At 44.0% G+C, this 20,485-nt stretch overlaps 1 protein-coding gene across 2 annotated transcripts in view; it reads right to left on the bottom strand.

Annotated features, from left to right (window-relative positions):
* Positions 1-18,195, bottom strand: part of LOC115088310 (amine sulfotransferase-like) — a 66,702-nt gene extending 48,507 nt beyond the window's left edge. The window contains exons 1-2 of one of the 2 annotated variants that reach the window (XM_029596451.1): positions 17,961-18,195; positions 6,642-6,809 (exon numbers count right to left, since the gene is read on the bottom strand). In XM_029596451.1, the coding sequence (XP_029452311.1) occupies positions 6,642-6,798 (157 nt within the window). In that variant the 5' untranslated portion in view covers positions 6,799-6,809; positions 17,961-18,195. Of the gene's footprint in view, positions 1-6,641; positions 6,810-9,716; positions 9,841-17,960 lie in introns of those variants that run through there. The other variant, XM_029596452.1, reaches the window with a different exon arrangement.
* Between the last annotated feature and the right edge of the window lie 2,290 nt (positions 18,196-20,485).

Raw genomic sequence — 20,485 nt, 5'->3', positions numbered from 1 at the left:
AGAGTGTCAGATTCTCTCTTTCTCCCTCCCTCCCTCCCTGGTATTGGACCAGTAGTAAAGTTACACAAGTAATGTGGTGCGTGTTGTCTGTCAAAATTTGGAGTTACCCATGTAAGTCTTGGCCCCACCCGGGAATGCCCATGCCCTACACCTTTTCTGCCTCCTTATTCTTGATGCCCACACAAGTATGTTCGTGTGTACTTCCTGGTTTCTTAAAATCGGCGTTGCTCATGTATGGGACCATTTTTGTGTGAGCACTTTTAAAATCTACCTGTTTATGCACATTTACCTCATGCTTATTCATTTTGGATATCCTGAAAACCCAACTGACTGTGGGGTCACCAGAATAGGTTTGGGAAGCCCTGATCTATGCTATTAATTATGCCTAGTAGCTACAGGGCAAACATTTTCCCCCTCTTTGATTTTATCAGATACACCCAAACTCTGCTGGATCCACCAGACAAGCAATTCATATTTGAATTTTGTAAGCCACAGCACACAATACTAAGGACCAAGACATGGGACCAGTCACATAAGGTAAATTTATTACTTATCTGATAATTTTCAATCCTCTAGGACAAGCAGACCAATCCACACAAGTGAGTTATGCACGCCAACCAGCAGATGGAGATAGAGCTCAATTGACTCGCTGATGTCACTCTCATATAGCACAGCACAGACATCAGCCTGCCAATATTCTTGGAAAAGACAACTGTGGCCATCTGAATAATACTCAAACTTTAACTTCAACTCTATACATTTCCTCCCCCAACCATTCACTTCTTTTTTCAGTGAGGAAAAGCATTGGACTCAGAAGAGAAGGAAATATTATAAACATAACAGATAAAGAAGGCACACACTTACCAGGAGATCTGCATTGGCCTTCAATCTCTGCCTCTGAGAATGTCTCTGTGAAGGACAGCACAGTACGGTATAGTACAGCATAGGCAGCCTAGGGAAGGAGTGTGGACTGGCCTGCCTGTCCTAGAGAAAAGGAAATTATCATGTAAGTAGTAATTTCACCTTCCTCTGCATTTAGGCAGGCCAGTCCAAACAAGTGGGATGTACCAGACTACTTCCTTGTGGAGTGGGAGGCTTCCTGTGCTCTCTGCAACTCTGCTCTGGCAAAAGATGCATCTTCCCGAATCCTAACATCCATACAATAATGCTTGGAGAAGGTATGCAGCGAAGACCATATTGCTGCTCTACAAATCTCTGATGGGAATGATAATTGTAACTCTGTCCAAAATACAGCATGTGCTCTTGTAGAATGAGCTCTAATCTGTCTTGGCAATGGCAGACCCGGGGAGCACCTATGCTCTGGAAGAATGAGCCTTAATTTGCCTGGACAAAGGCTCTTCGCATCCACATAGTCCATCGTCATTATCTCTTTAATCCAACTTGCCACTGTGGCACTTGAAGTTGCTTCCCCCTTCTTCACACTGCCATGAATGATAAAAAGACAAACTGATAATCTTAAAATACTGCAAAAGATACCATCTCACATCCAAGGGCTGCAAGATGCAAAACTCTTGCCAATCCAGAGTCCTATCCAAAAAAGGTAATGAAATGGATTGATTCAAGAAAAAGTCCGAAACAAACTTCAGCAAGAAGGAAGGTACAGTCCTAATCTGCAGTCTGTCCGAGGTAATCAATAACAAGACAAGAAAGAACCTGCAATTCTGAAATCCTCCATGCTGAACATATAGCAACAAGGAACACTGCATCGTTAGCAAGTGCAAGGAAAGCAGTTGAGAAGGATGGAATGTGAAACCTGCCAAAAAATCTAAACCAGATTAAGAACCAAAAGCATCACTGATATTCACAATGGTGATTGAATATGCTTAGCAGCTTTAAAAAAAATCTAGAAAATTCCAGGTGTGAGGAGAGAGATATCTACCCTGAACTCGTTCCCTATAACAAGTCAAAGCTGCCACTTGTACCTTTAGCAAGGGCCAACCCCTTAACAAAACCTTTCTGTAGAAACTCCAAGATTAAGGGAATTGTTGCCCTCGAGGGGACATTTCCAATCCTGGCATCAACAGTTTTTGAGCTCTAAACAAGGTACTCACAACCACCAAGGAATAACCACGCTTCAACAGCCATGCCCTCTCAAGAAATGAACTGTAAGATAAAACTGACCCAGATTTTTTTTAAGAATTGGCTGCTAATGTAGCAGGTCCTTTACATTGGCAATCACATTGGCCTGCCTAATATTAAATGCTGAAGATCCGCATATCAAGGCCTTCATGGCCAATCCTGGGCCACTAGAAGATCCAAGCCCTGATGCCAGGCTATCTTCTGCAGCATCCTTCTGATCATGGGCCACGGGGGAAACACGTTGAACAACTCATCCTGCAATCATGTCTAAACGAGAACATCGAGTCCAAGCACTCGAGAGTCTCATCTGCACTCCTGAAGTTCACCATCAGCTCCAAGAAAAGCTGAACCTACTGAGAGATGATGAGCTGAAATGGCCTCATGTGCCAGTTCCCCTTCTCCCGGGTCCAAGGCGAGACGACTGAGATAATCCGACCAAACATTGTCCACTCCTGCGATGTGAGAGGCCAACAGTGCCTGAAGATGCTGTTCTGCCCATGGCAGCAGGTCATCCATTTCCAGAGAAACCTGACTTTGGGTTCCTCCTTGTCAATTTATGTAGGCCATTCACCATGGCATTGTCCAACATTATTCTAACTGCTCTTCCGTTCAACTGATCTGCAAGCCTCAAGCATGCCAATTGAATTACATGAGCCTCCAAGTGATTGGATGGACCATCCCATCTACTCAGGGGATCACAGGTCCTGTGCCAATATTTCCTGGCAGTAGGATCCCAAGCCCTGGAGACTCACATCCATAGTGACCACTATCCAGTCAGGAATCTCCATCCACCTCCTTGGAGAGATGATTTCTCTACATCCACCAGGGCAACTTCTGCTTCACCTATGATGGAAGAGACAGCCATAGCATATACTCCCGAGGCAGAGGACACCAGGCTGAGGACTGAGGACACCACCATGACAGCAACATCCTCTAAAGGGTGCCTTTACCCATGGAACAACCTCCAACATTGCTGCATGGATCCCAATGTCTACAAGTAAATCCATACTGTTTGAGGGTCTGTCGCCTTCAGGGCTCATTTTTGACCCTAAAGCTTCTAGGTACACTGTTCCGGGAGAAACACCTTGCCTTGTGCAACATCAAACCAGACTTCAAATACTCCAGAGTCTGGGTGGGCTGCAAACTTCTCTTGGCTAAATTCACTACCCAACCTAACTCCTGCAGCAGTTGGACTACTGTGAGACACGATTCAAGTCTCTGCTGCAAACTTGGCCCTGAGCAACTAATTGCCCAGATACGGATGGATCAATATGCCTTCCTTGCAAAGTGCGGCTGCTACCATCACCATTACTTGGAAAAAGTTCTGGGTGCCTTAGCCAATCCGAAACTGGTAATGATAACATAGCACTAAGAAACACAAAACCCACTGATATTCCTTCTGGTTTGAGATATGCAAATAGGCCTCTGTCAAAATGAGCGCAGTGAGAAACTCACCCTTCTGTACTGCCATGATCACCGATTGCAAAGTTTCCATCCAAAAGTGGGTCACTCATAAAAACCGGTTGACTTCCTTCTGATCTAAAATGGGGCAAACGGAACCCTTCTTTTTGGGAACCACAAAATGGAATACCGACCTATGCCTTCCTAGACCTTTGGAACCGGGGCTATGGCCTTTAATGCGATCAGTCACAGCATTGTAGCTTGCACAGCAGCTCTTTTCTCTATAAAGTTGAATGGAGAACCCATAAAACGCCTGCATGCAGCAGGATAATGCTTATCTGGAGGAAGGGGAGCCTTGCTATTCTCTTTGGAATGAAAAGCCCAAAACAAGAAAAGGTGCGTGACTTCAAACTTCATACCTCTATGCGCAAGAGTTTCAGAGCTGGCAGTGAAAACTCCCAGGGCCCTTTGCGCTCATCCAGACTGCCTCCAAGTTCACAAACAATAGATTCTTAAAACTATAAGCCATGGACCACAGCTATGCGTAATTCCTATTTCAACCACACAGCAGCAGTTACAACCCTCAACAGAAGGCCTGTAGACAAATTGCTCAGATGCATTAGTTACTACTCCTATCAGAAGGCATGAGTGTAACCTGCTCGGAGCAGCAGTTACTACCCTTAAACGATGGCAGAGGAGTAGCCACCATGGAGTGGCAGTCACAACCATCAATAGAAGGCCTGGGGGTAACCTGCATGTAGCAGCAGATACTACCCCTAACAAAATGCATGAGGTAATATGCATAGCATAAGAGGTACTACCCTTAAGAGAAGGCATGGGGATAATCCACTAGCCTAAATAATCTGCTGGGCAAATTAGATGAAACCTTTCAGTCTGCCGCTACTGTCATTTTCAAGCAATCCCCCCCATGAACCTCTCCTGCCTCCTGAACACAGTGGGGAGGTAACACTGGAGCAGACTCCTTGAGACTTCTGTCTCTGAGAAGGATCCGATGCATGCCTACCATCATGCAGGTACTTGACAACCAGAGCATAAAAATTCACTGAACAGGTCACATGACCTATGTGATATCTGCATATCAGATCAGGGTGGAAAGAGTAGCACCTGTATCTAGTGCTTGGGGTAGACTACTATTCCGCCATCCTGAGCAAAGAGAAACTGTAGGAGGGGAACCTGGAACCAGGAGCATTCTTGAAGCATATAAACTATGAAACAGAACTGAATTCAAGGCCCTGCAGGAGCTGGATACCCCAGAAGGGGAAAAGCAATCATCTGTGCTCAGGGTCCAAACAGATTTGCTCTGCTAAACATGGAGCTGGAAAGAAGTGAGAGAGGATTTTTTCCCCTCATCTGCTAAACAGTATGGCCATTGGCCACTGTTTCTGCTCTGAAGTCACCGGCGGGAACAGAAATGCAGCTGAATCTCCATGGGGATCTGCCTTCCGGTGAATCCCTAACTGACTGAGCGGATTTGCTGATTGGCTGTCTCAGCGATTCCTTTCAACACATGGCAGTTGCCGTCCGCCATGAACTAGCAGGGCTGAATGGGCCTTCCGCTTAAACTCCGGAGCTACATTGCACAGCCACCTCTCTTTCCTCTGACAAAATGGCACTGACTCTCTTGCACAGACAGTCATACTGCTGCGACCATGAAGAACAGGAAGCTGCTCCTCTGGCCCATTCACTCATGTGGTGCACTCCCCAACGCTCCAAACAGCCACAGCAACTCCACTATTTCAACATCTTTTATTTAATACTCCACTGCTGCCATGCTCAGGCATCCTCCTGTGTTTACAGTAGCTAGCATGCTGCCAAATCTCCCCAAGGGATTTCACTAATACCCTCAGACACCAAACGCATCACACTCCCTCCAAACCGTTGGCTTGCAAGGTTCAACGACCCGGCAAAAATCAAGCCTCTTTAAAGGTGTCCCTAGGGCCACAAGGAGGGGTGCCAGCAGGAGAGGGGAAGGGGAAAGTGGGGGCCAAGGCAAGACAGAAGACCTTACCCCAAATCCCAGCTGGAAGATCCCCTGGTCCTGGAACTGCTCCATCAAAGGAGGAAGCGAAAGCTGTCACTTTGGGAGCTGCTGCCATTCTTCAATCCTACCTAACTTATGGGCCAATACAGAACAGTGCGCGCCAATGGAGCGCACTGTTAGCCGGCATTTGGATGAGCATTTTGGACCCGCTAGCTTTACCCCTTATTCAGTAAGGGGTAATAGCGCGTCCAAAATGCACGTCCAAGCCCCCCGAACCTAATAGCGCCTGCAACATACAAATGTATGTTGATGGCCCTATTAGGTAGTCCCGCGCGATTCAGAAAGCAAAATGTGCAACCAAGACACACATTTTACTTTCAGAAATTAGTGCCTATCCAAAGGTAGGCGCTAATTTCTCCGGGCACCGGGAAAGTGCACAGAAAAGCAGTAAAAACTGCTTTTCTGTGCACCCTCCGACTTAATATCATGGCAATATTATGGCGATATTAAGAGCTGGCGGGTCGAAAACCGGACACTCAATTTTGCCGGCATCCGGTTTCCAAACCCATGGCTGTCAGCGGGCTCAAGAACCGATGCAGACAAAATTGAGCGTCGGCTGTCAAACCCGCTGACAGCCGCCACTTCCGTCAAAAAAGAGGCGCTAGGGAAGCGTTAGTGTCCCTAGCGCCTCTTTTTACCGCCGGGCCTAATTTAAATAAATTAAAATACTGCATCGCGCGCACAGGAGAGTGGCCTGTGCCCGCGCCGGGAGAGCAGGTGCTCGCCCGATCTCCCGCGATTTTACTGTATCGGCTCGAAAGAAAAAGGAATGCTGACCCAGGATCCTGCTCCACCAATGGAGGGAGTGAAATCTTTCACCTCAAAAGCTACCCCTTAACTGATTTGGCCTATCTAGGCCTCAGTCCAGAGCATGTCATGCATATCCAGGAGAATCCTGGTGGGCTGATGTCTGTACTGTGCTATATTAGAGTGACATCAGCGAGTCAATCTCTGTCTCCATCTGCTAGAGGGCGTGCATAACCTACTTGTGTGGATTGGCCTGACTGAATGCAGAGGAACAATTATTTTCCTTCAGTAAAGTACTGCTTAATAAAAATTACAGGGACCTTATTCTTACCAGATTTTGGATAAGTAACCAAAAACACATCATCATCTTTGATTTCAAAGTGCTCCAGTGAATCGATGTATTCAGATGAAGTCAACCCAGTCACAAAATGTATTCCTTTATGACAAAACATCTTAGAATCAGATGAGTTGGTAGTTGTCCCCTCCATCAGCCAACAATCTGCAATTTAAAAAGAAACAATATTATGGTATATTAGTTCCTTCTTAATCTCTTTTTAATGGAAAAATCTCAAAACCGAAATAGATATTGACAGGCAATAATTATTTTTTGGGCATTTTAAAGATTTTTGTTCAGCAATGGTAGCACAGCATGCAGTTATGCATGGGCAAAATGCAGTGAAAGAGGCTCCACTTATTGCTTCAGGATCTCTCTTCCTTTCAGAAGTTTTCACCAGGATCAAGGTAGTTTATTGCAACTTTGAGAGTAGAAACAAGATTTCAGTATTTGAGTGCCTTTAGAAGACTGCCCCCAGGCTAGATAAGTTTACTCAATAGATACAAATTTTAGGTATGATTATAAATTAAACAAAATATATAAACATTCAAATGAAAAAGTTCAGACATTATGCAAATTATGAAATAATCTTTTTTTCCGTGTGTGTCAAAGTGCATCCATATATGTGAATTTTTTCACAAATCTAATTTGCCAAACTTCCTGGGATTATGGGTATAGGACATAGCAATGTGAAGCAGTGCAATGCTTTTGTCAAGGAGTGACAGCATAGCAGATAAACTTTCTTCTCATAAAGCGAATGAGAGGAAATGAGAAAGGAACATTTTTAAATGAAAGATGATTGCATGCCAGCAAGGAGAGGGTAGGTACACCAATGAGTGTGATTATCAGTGCAGTGGGAAAATGCCATCTTTAATTTCTTTTCTTTGCCATCATCTGCATTACAAGTTCCTTTTCATTTCTTAACATGAGAAGCAAAATACAAAATGACTGTCAAGAATAAAAATAGTGCCGCCCATTGTCCCTTCGAAGAACCAAACCTGAGACTCTATTTAATTATTGGTTTTGCTATCCCATTCCTATCACTAAGGCTCTCCTGTACACGTCCCATGTATTTTTGAATTAGTATACCATTTTTCCACTACCACTTCCTCTGAGATTTTTCCATGAATCTACCACATGCTTGCATAGCCCTACCCAGGGGTGTTGCCTGAATAGATCTGGATTCCCCCTCTGTGAATACATTTCTGAGGGAAACTGTCCGTGTAAGCCAGCAAACACACACTGAAATAAAACAGTGTTTATTATTACAGGTAGCAGGGCTGTATCAAACGGTGCATAAAAACAAGATGAAACATTCAGACAGTACTAGCATTCATACACAATGCTAATATCGATATCAGTATAACGGTTATACCACAACTCCCTTTTCCTTAGAATATTTATCCATCAATATTGCTTTTATATTTACTGATACCAAGGCCTGGAATCATTTTATCCTCCCTCCCCTCAGCTCATCCACAACCGGCAGACGGAAGATCTCCGGGGGGGGGGGTTGTCCCTCCTTCGCGCGCGGCACCGCTCCTGCTCGTCGTCGTCGGCGCCGCCACTGCTCCCCCCGCTCCTGCGTCTCGCCGCCACTACCCCTGCTCCTCGCCACTGCCGCTCCTATGGACCCAGCACCATTTTTTTTCCCGGGCACGCTCTGCTCTGACCGACGTGCTCGCCCGCGCATGCGCGGTAGAGCTGCTCTCTACTGCGCATTTGCGGGCCGTCGGTCAGAGCCCATTTATAAGGTAGATTGCCCGACTCTGGCCGAGTTTCTCAGAAATTAACTCCATGTACCCCGACATCATAATTTGGAAATACTGTCTGCACATCACCCACTAAGGATTCACAATTCACATGTTGTTATGTCATAACATTGAAGTGTTACATAAGACGAGTAACCATTGGTACAGCAGTCCCTGAGGCAGCTCCTGCGAGAGCGAAACTCGGCCAGAGTCGGGCAATATACCAATAAAGAATCCCTTGACACACCGATCACTATCGTTTGTTCTGCTTTCAGCATCATTGATCGGCTTCCGATTTGTTTTTTGACTTTCAGAGGGCAGATAAAAATGAAACACAGTACCAATGCAACTGGGATGAACAAATAAATACTCTTTCCACTCCTAGGATACAGTAATGGGGTCAGGAATTCAAAGGCTGATGTTTAAGTAGTTCATAACTAATTTGGAGCCTCATTTACTAAGCATTTTTCCTAGAGATATAGAATGGGAGAAAAGCCTTGGTAAATGAAGCCCTAACCCCGAGAGAGAGAGAGAGAGAGAGAGAGAGAGAGAGAGAGAGACTATTTATAAGGCCCCCTAGCTTGATGGACTCTATAACAGGATACCATCAAGCTAGAAATCTCATCTTTGTGAGACTTTCCTTACTCCAAATGATATCAAATCTTCACCAAGGTGTACTGTGCAGTTTGTATGTACACTCTGCATGTAAAACTGGCTCCTAAACCACCACCAGCACCCCACCTCAAGCTATTAGCTGGCCCTCATAGTCATATAAATAGTTGAATACTGTGAAGGCCTCCCCAGAGGCTTTATTTCTCTCTCTCTCTCTCTCTCCCCTCCCCTCCCCTCCCCTCCCCAAGCCCAGAAATGGCCAAAATGCAATTTACAAAATTTATTGCAAATTGCGTTACAGCCATTTCGGGCTTAATGCCAGGAAAAAAAGGTGTAGTTATTTCCGGCATTAAAACCATGCGATAGCATGCGTTATGCTATCACACTGTGCAATATTGCCCCTCATTTTCATTAATTCTGCCAAAACCCCTCCCTAATCCCGTCCCTTCCAAAAATTTGCATTCGCGCTGTGCAATAGTACAATTATCGCATGTGTTATGACGTTAATGCATGTGTTAATGCATTATCACGTGCGTTAATACCATAATGCATTTTGATAAATGACCCTGTTAGTTTGTAATCCAGTGGTCTGTGAGTGATGCAGATATATAACTATTTTTTAAGTAATGAGAAATATTGCAGTAAAAGAAATGGCAGCTAGGATATTCAGAGAGCCCTGGTCCACTGTCTATCGCTTATTAATACTCACAAGGCTTGCTTTTCCACCAAGCAAGAATGCAGTAAAAAGAGCCCTCTATCCAGCTCCAGGGTCTCAGTGATTTCTTTTTTTCAGCTCTGTTACACTATCTGTTCTCTTATTTAAACTGTTCAAATCCAGCAAGAAATCTCACTGTTCAAATACTTGCTGTGACCAGCAAATTTCTTCTGCACAGAGGCAGCCCTGTTGTAAATTTTCTGTTATTCTTCAACTGCTCAACTAAGCAGGAAATTCTCAGAAACAAATCTGAGCGTCCACTGTTTCCCTATCTATCTCCCAAACAAACAAGAGCCAGCCGGCCACTTTCAAAAGATTCTCTTCTTTCTTTTTAGTTCATATAATCAACTCTCCTGAAGCATGATACAGCCTTATGATGCAATGAGCAGCCATGCTGAGTGGGTCAGCAGCAGTGAAGCACTTTGACCTTCTGTGTTAGAGCAAAACAGGAGAGCATTACATTTGTGAAGAAATAATGACTTATGTTATTCCTGTGGTTTCCACCTCATCATCCTCTTATAATGCATAAGGGCATAGTTCTATGGTCACGCACCGTTCTCCAGTGAGACACCGCTCAACTAATGAGTTCACATAGAACAGCAGGTACAATACAGACAGAGAGAGAGAGTAAAACATGTACTGTAAATATACTTCCTAGTTGGCAGGCACCTAACCTAATCATTCTTCCTCTTTCCTGAACCTATTTATCTTAATTTTCGTCACCTCTCGACCCTGCACCTATTGATCCTTTGCTTGGGTCTGGGGAAAGATCAGCCGTATTGCCCAATTTATTTCCAATCACTATGAAGCTGACATTAAGCTGCATCTCCAACCTTGCATTAGAAATCAGGGATATCGCTTGAAGATGGCTGCATTGCCATAGCAACCAGACCCCCTGGGAGTCTTGCCAGCTTTTGAGTGTCTCCTTCATCTGCATAACCCCAAGTAGTCAGCTAACATCTCTGTATAAATTAACTTCAATAGCAAACTGGTCCTGGGGAAATGTGTCAATGTTCCTTAATACCTTCTTGTTGAAGAACCTTACTGGAATTATTTCTGCCTTTGTGATGTTTATATTTCTCTAATGTACCCATTTCCAACCATCCATTGCAGGAGGATATAGCATTCTTAAATCCTTATGTCTCAGCAAATGGGGGTTCACGGCCATGAGAAATGCACAAGCCTTATCCCCGTCAAAATAGGTAATTTGTAAATAGTACCGATTTCCACTTATCTAGGAAGACTTCCTACACTGCATGCCTGGTTAAACCCTGTAAACAGTGGGCTGAATGAATTTTTTTTTAAAAGTAAATATATACCACCTGGTAAGGGCAAGCACATTCACAGGGGCTCTCCTCCCACTGTCAGACGGCAGTGCAGTGGGGTTTCTGATAGTAACTGATAGGAATACTGCGGACCCTGCTGCCTTCCCAGCGGTATAGACGAGGACCCCTCCCCCCGCAATCTCATTCCTCTACCTTGCTTTAATAGACAACAGGAAAACTCGCACAGTTATGCTACTCTTGCTAGGTGTTACAGATTTTCAAAGGATTTAGGTAGATAAGAACTACTTTAAACACATGGGTTACATGTGTTTAAAGAACCTGCTGTTCTTTCTGTTACTTTCCATTCTCTTACTCTGGGTCAAGTGAGGAGATAAGATAAGTACTGGTACACCTATATTACTCCTTAACTGATTAATCTCAGTTTACTTTTTCCCTGAACTTTCCTCTTTATGAGGCTAATTTAGTTAGCATATAACACACCTAAGTAACTGTGCCTAAAGTTATGCTTATATTTTACAAACTCTGCAGCAGGAGTCTCACAGTTTGTAATATACCACATTTCACTGCCCCAAAAGAAATGTATATATTTCAGTACATGCACATTTTATAATTCACAGATCTGCATAGTTTGTAGGCCTGTTTTATAAAAGTACCTGCATATATTTTACGTGTTAAGTAATTGTAACGTGCACTGCACATATTAACACTCAATTTATGCACAGAAGCAGGGATTTTATAAAGTTGGATGATGAAAATACTTCTGCGCAAACTTCCAAGCACCAGTTCTACAAGACCGCCACCAGTTGACCCAGACCTTCACCAGTTCTCCCACACCCTCCACCTCTTGCTCCAGACCGCACCCCCATCCAAAAACTGCAGGCAAAAGAGAAGTCAGGTTTAATATCGCCAACTAATTGGAGAAAGTTCTTTTTTACTCAACGCACAATTAAACTCTGGAATTTGTTGCCAGAGAATGTGGTTCGTGCAGTTAGTATAGCTGTGTTTAAAAAAGGATTGGATAAGTTCTTGGAGGAGAAGTCCATTACCTGCTATTAAGTTCACTTAGAGAATAGCCACTGCCATTAGCAATGGTTACATGGAATAGACTTAGTTTTTGGGTACTTGCCAGGTTCTAATGGCCTGGATTGGCCACTGTTGGAAACAGGATGCTGGGCTTGATGGACCCTTGGTCTGACCCAGTATGGCATTTTCTTATGTTCTTATGTTCTTAACTTGACCAGCAGGTGTAAAAGCGTGTGTACATGTTTGATGAGCTATGCATGTACTCTTTTTATAAAATATGTAAATGTACACATACTTTCAAGCTGGGCCCCAGACTTCCCGCAAAATGCCTTCTTTCTCCCCCCAAACTGCTCCGCGTGGCAAAAACGTTATTCGCATATACTCCCACCCTTCTGAAAATTTGCTGATCATGCAGACAGGTTACTTATGTGTGCTTATGCCAATTTTACCCACAAATCCTGCTTAGGTCTTTCAAAATTACCCACAATATTGTTCAGACTCAGATTCAGTTCCACAGAATACCATAGAACAAGTGAGTATGTTACAATACTTATTCAGCTTTTCTAGTGAAATCTCTCACTTTCAGAGCTCTGGATTTTGTTTTCTGTGAATTAGGTAAAACTCTTATCCGAATCGGTACTTTATGGGGTAATTTTCAACAGATTTCAGCATATAACATTGTGTGTGTGGCAGAAGTATGGTTGCAGTAGTAATTAGGTTGTGGGTTTGTGTGAGGGATACTCCCTAGGTCTTTATCCTTTTTTGGTGACTGCTAGTTCTTCTCTTCCAAAAATGTATTTGGACCTCAGATTTGTGAATTTTAGATGCATGATTTTGCATTTTGGGGGGATTAGCACATAGTTGCCATATCTTTGGCCATTTTCCCATGTTTTTAATATGGTCTTTTATTTTATTTACCCCCTCTGGTATGTATGCTCTTCTGTAAATTTTCATATCTTTTAAACAGGCACGTGTTCCATTTTAATCCTTCTCCGATATCTCTTATAAACAGATTAAAAAGGACATATCATTGTGGCAACCCCTGAATGTGTGCTCTTCACTAGAACTGACCCCATTCCATTACCATTCCCTGAATCTTGCTGCTTAACCATCTTCTCATTCACGTTACAGTTTTCCTCCAATTCCCAGACTGTTGGCCTGCTCACCAGCCTTTGTGGAACAGTGTCAAAGGCTTTGCTGAACGCCAGAAAAAAACATATTTCCTTTATACCCCATCCCCTTCAGTCACTTCAAAGAAATCAGTCAAGTTTATTTGGTAAAACTTTCCCCATCTAAAACCATAGTTTTGAATTTCCCCCACGAGAGAAACAAACCTCACCTTCCTGCATGATTTGTGGAGATGCTCGTAGCTATACAAGAAATTAAGAGAGTGCACCAGGTGAGACTTAAAGTCACATCCTTGGCACAACACTTGGCTACATAGTAAGTACCATGTACTAAGCAATTGTACTACTGAATTCTCATATTGGAAAAGAGGAGTAGTAGCCTAGTGATTAGAGCAGCAGTCTATGACCCAGGGAAGCCAAGATTCAAATCCTACCTCTGCTCCTTGTGTGACTTCACCCTCCATTACCTCAGGGACAAATTTAGGAGGTCATTCCCCTGAGGGAAAAATACTGCAAGAGTCGCAAAGTAGCTGTAAATGACCCCTATGGTTATGGGAACTCTGCTTGAGATCCCTGTGGGAAAAAGGCGCGGCCCACAGTATTTTCCCGCAGAGAAAAATACTGTGGCAGTGAAAGCCCCTCAGACAACGCGCGATGGTGGCCCTGGCACCGTGGGGTTGCCATCATTTAAAAGGGGCTGCTCGGCCCCGAGAACGGCCTCTCTGCAAAGTAGTGAAAACCCCCAGGGGTCAGAATAGACCTCGTCCCAGCTCCCCACCACCCTTGCAGATGACCCATTGTAGTAAAGTTTTTAAAAATAAACTTTTTTTCCGAAAGACTGAATCCCCACCCTTTCACAATGTGGTCCCTCAGAGGCTGAAATCCACCCCTGCCCAGATCCATCCCACTTTTTTAAAAGAAAATTGGCCCAGTAGTCCAGTGGACTACCCCACCCCCACCTACTGGATACCCTCCTTACCCATTAAAAGCTCCCTGACACCCCCCCAACCTAACTCACACCCGGACTCCGTCTTACTCACCATTGATATTGCAGTGGGGACCCATAGTGTCCCCTAGGATCTGGACCCGGGCTGTGGTCATTTTCCAAAATGATGCCACCCGGCCTTTGTCCCTATAGTCCCAATGTGGCTTAGTAAATGACCTCCTTAGATTGTAAGCCCTTTGAGAATAGGGAAATACCTATAGTACCTAAATATAATCTGCTTTGAAATGCCTGAAAATTGGATAAACAAATAAAGACAGTGGAAATATAAATGCAAATCACTGATATGCATTCCCAGTGTGAGCTTGATCCTAAATGGAACAGATGCAGTGTGCTTGAAGTACAGTTCAAAACATCTCTCTAATGTTCCCATGATTGCATATATACATGTGCAGTATACATTTGACCCACATGCGTTGAGATCTTTACATGAAACGACAGTATATAAAATGTCTAAATAGATAAATGAGTAAAGCAGTGCTTTTTCTGTAAGGCTCTTCTCACCCTTAAGAATACATGCAGTATACTTCAGGGTAAAACATGGATCCCGATTAGGGAAGGTCACATGACTCAGTTGTAGTGCTGCTGCGATAGAAGACAAGTTCAGGTCTCTTGTCTTGTACATGAAGGTCTTGTGCTCGGACTCTGTGCCGGGTTGAAGGGGACAGGGGCTATGAATGATGATGAGGAAGATACCTAGTGGGACAAAAGATTGAGGCCAATGCAATAAGGTATGCTTAGCAGAGTGCATGCTTTTGCCCACAGATGTGCACACGTTTTTTGTGTGCAAACGTTACTCCAGATGTAGAAAGGAATTTTGTGCACAAAAAAATGTGTATAAAACTGTGCATCCTGCTTATTGCCCCTGCATAGAAATCCTATGCAAATGAAGGCTTTAACTATTACCCCCAATGTGGAGAGGTGTGCTGGCTTAACTCATGTTCTACACTGGAAATTTTACTGCTGGCCAGAGGTGGAGTAAAGGTTCCAGTGCCAGTGTCATTCTATGGGCAGAAGCTGAAGTTCTGACACCAGAACCTGTAATCAGGATATATGTGCAAGAAATATGATTTGAACACGAAAACCATTTTTCTGCACATAAATATGATTTCTGCACACAAATAATGTTTTCCAAACTGAAAGCAGTTTTGTGTGATTATATCACATCTGAGAGATTCACCTGCTCCCCCATGTTAGGATTTGTAATTATGTGGGCCCTGGGCCGAGGTGAAAGATGCTACTGCCCACAGGGAAGTGCAGGAGAGAGTCACAGAGTCAGTGCGGTGGGGTATACCCAGGGGGAATACCTCAGTAGTCAAGATCTGGCAATGATCCTCAGAGCAGGGTACACTGATGAGGCTCCTCTGTAGAGATGATACGGTAGTGGCCTGCAGCACGGGGTACACCGGTGAGGGTTTCCTGCTAGAGATGGTACAGTAGAGGTCTACAGCGTGAGGTACACTGATGAGGTTTCCTACTAGAGAAGGTACAGTAGTGGCCCGCAGCACGGGGTACACGGAGAGGATTCCACATTAGAAATCAATTAAGCATGATACTTGACTTGGAATAAGTATCCAGCACAGCTCACTGCTTCAGCAACAGAGGGAATTAAGTAAAGAGGATTTTTATTCAGACAACCAACAATGGCTGAATTGCACATGCAGGGTAAACAAACGGGAGTAGCTTGCTTATTACGGCGGTTACTACCCCAAACCAATTAGCTAGATACTTCACTTAGATGCAGCTCCAGCACTGCTGTCTGCATCGATGGTGGGGGTGGAAGGGAATTGGAACCAAAAAGTTACCAATAAGGGCCCTGACCTCAGCGGTCAGAGTAACAGATTATGAAAACAAATAGGTGTGAAAGCTTGCTGGGCAGACTGGATGGGCAGTTTGGTCTTCTTCTGCCTTCACTTCTATGTTTCTATGTTAAGTGGATGAAGCGGGTGCTGAACCACACTTTTTCCCGTGGTTCAACTGAGGAGCTGCTCGATGATAGGCATTGTAGAACTTCTTTGCTTTTTGACCAGCTTGCTGTAGAAGTTGGATGGTGTGTTCCCAGAGTTGATGTAACTCTTGCGCAGAAGCCTGTGCCACTGGAGACGACACAGACAGCGGTACTGGAAGAAGAGGCAGAGGCTGATGTCCGTAAACAATTTGGAAGGGCGATGATCCAGTAGAAGCAGACTGGTGGGAGTTTAAGGCAAACTCGGCCCAGGGTAGTAAATTGGACCAGTCATTCTGCATATAGTTCAAATATGCCCAGAGAAACTGCTTTCTCTGGTTCGTCCTTTCTGTCTCTCCATTGGCCTGTGGATGGTAGCTGATATGAGGTCCAAGGATATGTCGAATTTATTGCATAATAACCTCCAGAATTTCACCATAAATTGCACCCCTCAATCCGAGAGTATGTGTTTTGGGAGTCCGTGGAGGTGAAAGACATGACGAATGAATAATTTTGCTAATTCCAGAGCCGAAGGTAGACCAGGTAATGCAAGGTCTCAAGGGAAGTCAGACACAGCTGTGGAATAGAGTCTTTATTAGGGAGATAGAGAGGCACTGCCCAAGAAGCGGGAAGTGCAGGAGAAAGTCACAGAGTCAGTGCGGTGGGGTATACCCAGGGGGAATACCTCAATAGTGAAGATCTGGCAATGGTCTGCAGAGCGGGGTACACTGATGAGGCTCCTCTGTAGAGATGAATTGGTAGTGACTGCAGCACGGGGTACACCGGTGAGGGTTTCCTGCTAGAGATGGTACAGGAGAGGTACACTGATGAGGTTTCCTACTAGAGATAGTACGGTAGTGGCCCACAGCGCGGGATACACCGGAGAGGATTCCACACTAGAGATGGTATGGTAGTGGTCCGTAGAGTGAAGCTACTCACAGTGACAAATGTTCCAGCAGAAGGCCTGGGGAACGGGGATAGGCAGCAGTCCAAGGCAAGAAGGCCCTCCGAGGAGCGGCCCCAGAGGAGCGGGTACCCAGAGCATCTCACGCCAAATGTGCAGGAACTGGAACAGGAAGTCTGTAGTGAGCGAAGCGGATTCGGCAATGAGGGTACTCATTGCCAAGTCATCAGTAGACAGGACCAGCTGGCTTAAGTATCGTGGAGTGATGACGTCATCCGAGATTCCTGCCATGACGTGCTTAAGACTGGCCTGTGTGCTCGCATGCCTAAGTGATTACGAAAGCAAGATGGCGGTCGGCAGCGCCCACGACGTCCTGGAGACGCCAGGCAGGTCAGCGGTAGCTGGCGGAGGCCGCCATTCTCCCTAAGGGTGTCAATGCAGCAAAGAAAGAGTTGAGCTTCAGTGGTCGCAGCCATCTGCAACCAACAGGCGTGCTCAGACTGTGCCGACACACATTTTAGCATGGGTTTATGTGCACATTTTCCATTCAGAACACTTTTTTTTTTTTTTTTTTAACTGTCAAGGCATGAGCATATTATTAGTTCACTATGTTAGGAATTAACATTTCTAATCTGTGCATTAAGAAACTGTGAGTGGAATTTCAGCGCACAGTTTTAACCAACATTTTATTGCATTAGCCCCTTGGCTGCACTAAGGGCTCAATATTACAGAAAACGTCTCCATACTTCAGCCAGGAATCTTCCTGTGTCACCCAAGTACTTATCCTGGGAAGAACAAAGGGGTAATCCGCCCCCCCCCCCCCCCCCCACACACACACACAAAATCTACAAAGAAAACTCAGAAAGCATTAAGCCATTCCTATTTATTCTCAGTTCTTTAAATTCTTCCCTCCTGAAAATAAGAAATAATTTCTTTGTAGTAGTACTCACCAACTCCCCCAGGTTGTAGGACAGACAAAGATGAAGCAAACAAATCGTTCACTGTAATGGATAAGAAAAATGATCTGTGTTAGATGCAACGGATTCCAGAATCTGTTTCCTATAAGGTTCTGAATTTCAATATTCACAGGAATATTCTAGATCTGAGCTAATCTTCTCAATCAGGTGCTTTTACTCCAGATAAAGATTTTCCTTTGCTGCTTGAGATGAAAGAAGGAATTGGAAGACAGAAAATAAGTTTGTTTTATAGGTGACGTTTTTGAGACGACCTGTAGTGACAGACATTGCACAACGTGCTATCAATAACATTGAAATCTCTTGCCTGCTGCAAAAGGTTATCGCCCATTAGAGCAAAGAGCACACAAATCTCCACCAGGAGCCAAGGGCAGCCCCTTTTTAGATTCCCTATATTAAGTGAGGGGTCGAGTCTTTGCCTGTGGGGACAGCATCCCTCCCTCATTCACCACAGGTTCTCAAGACAAAGAACAAGGATTTAATGGGCAAGGAATCTCTAATACTAGTGCAGAAGTTATCTCAGGGTTCTTCAGACACTTGTTATTCTGGATGGTATGACAGAACAAACATGAAAAAAGGAGGAATAAGAACCCTTGGTTGGCACGAAGTCATATATGTTCAAATCAATAGGAAAGTGGACACAGCAAGTGGATAGTCTTGACATTCTTTACAATTCAGTGAATGACATTTGGCAGCAAAAGGTCATGACATGCATGGTCACAGCCAGACAACTATGATTGAGGCAGTGGAAAGCTGATTTTTCCTCTAAAGTCTGTATCTTGACCACATATTTGAAGGATCCATATTATTCAGAGCAAAAAACTTGGAAAACCTTGAAGGATCATCCTGAGACTAAGAATGCCCTTTCTTCCTCTGGAAAGTCCTCAAAAAAAAGGACATGCATTTGTTTGCAATGAATGAGTAAAATGGAACAAATTAATCCATTTTTGCTTCATTCATGGACCCCCAAAACAAATGGAGGGAGCCCACAAATTTAAATAAAAGTTTTAATCTCATTTGTTTATGTTTTTCATTCAAATCTTTGGCCCCTCCAAGTCTATGACTGTGGTGAGCAAACAGGTGTAGGCAGAGTCTAACTGGTAAATATAGCAACCAACTCTTGCTTGTATGACATGGCAACCTCCTGGGAACTGAGGTAGAACAAGTTGGCAAGGCGTCCGGATAGAGGACAAATCACAATGAAGATTCTTTTTACTATTCTATAGCTGTAATCTGGGTCAAGTAACACTGATGTGCTCTCACTGAAAGGTATGAGCATATGCAGGAAACTCTGCATTTTGCAGAGAGGAATTGAGTATTTAGAAGCGCTCTTAGAGTGGAAGAAAAGTTTCTAAAAAGAAGGCATTTACAAAGGGATTCTTTTGATCTTCTCTGCTGTAGTCAGTAGTCTCTCATTCACTGTGACAGAGACAGAGGCAGTGGCATTACTTTCTGTGTTGATGGGAGCAGGGTTGAAGTGGAATAGAGATTGAAGCAGTGACAATGCTAGTGAAGACTGATCTTTGTTTAGCTGCAGACAGCTTTCTTGGTTCTGTTTCTAACAGAATTTTTGTGTTGCAAAAGGAGTCAGTCAGCAGTGCACACATATACACTGTATATATATGTGCGTTTGTGTGTTGTGTGTGTGAATGTGTGGATAGGTGGTTGTGATAAAACATTTTTGCACACACTGTGGGGGATAGCACTAGAAAGACAGAACCTGAGTTTGTTCCATCACTAGTAAGCTGCTATTGCTAACTCTGTTTTGGAAGTTGGCTCTGTGTTTGCTAAGTATTGACATGAAGTCATTCTGTGAACTAGATTGAATGTGTGTGTGACAGACATTAACAATAGTAGAGTGATATTGTGAATGCTGGTACAGTATCAATAAATCCTATTGTGATATCTACATCCCCAGTAAGCATTTCAAATTGTGTGAGGAAAGGGCAGAGGATTGAGTGTTGCTATAGAGCCAGGCCAACATATCAGAAGTACAAGTTATACTAGTAGCAAGGAGAAAAAAGGCAGTCATACCACTAAAATTAAAAGACATTTTTAGCCACAAAAGGTCTGGAGTGGAAGCCAGCTTAAGCCAGAAGAAACTTAAATTGGGAGTCAATGTGCCACTGCCACCTGTTGCTCTCCCTTTTGTTTTAAAGCAGGAGCAAAGGGTGGAGTAGCCATTGAAGGCTGGTAATAGCAGAGCAAAGACAAGGACATGGGCAGCAGAAGTGCAATGCCCAAAGTCAGTGGCCCACTTCTTCATGATTACTGCTTCTGCAGTAATGGAGGAAGTATTTTTAAAAAATGATTCTGAGGAAGAATCATACCTGGGATTCCATGATTTAGAAGCTATTACAGAACTAGTATCTGAAGAAAAATTGGGAGTTCTAATCAGTAGCATTTTAGTCTCTAGAAAAGTGATGGAGGATAGAGATTATGATACTGATGGTGTTGAAAACAACCACCAGGAAGAACAGGCAGTTCAGGTGGAGAGCATT

The sequence above is a fragment of the Rhinatrema bivittatum genome, chromosome 3, assembly GCF_901001135.1.
Source record: "Rhinatrema bivittatum chromosome 3, aRhiBiv1.1, whole genome shotgun sequence".
Classification (NCBI taxonomy): domain Eukaryota; kingdom Metazoa; phylum Chordata; class Amphibia; order Gymnophiona; family Rhinatrematidae; genus Rhinatrema; species Rhinatrema bivittatum.
The sequence above is the reverse complement of the archived record's forward strand: the minus strand, read 5'-3'. Positions and strand labels throughout refer to the sequence as shown.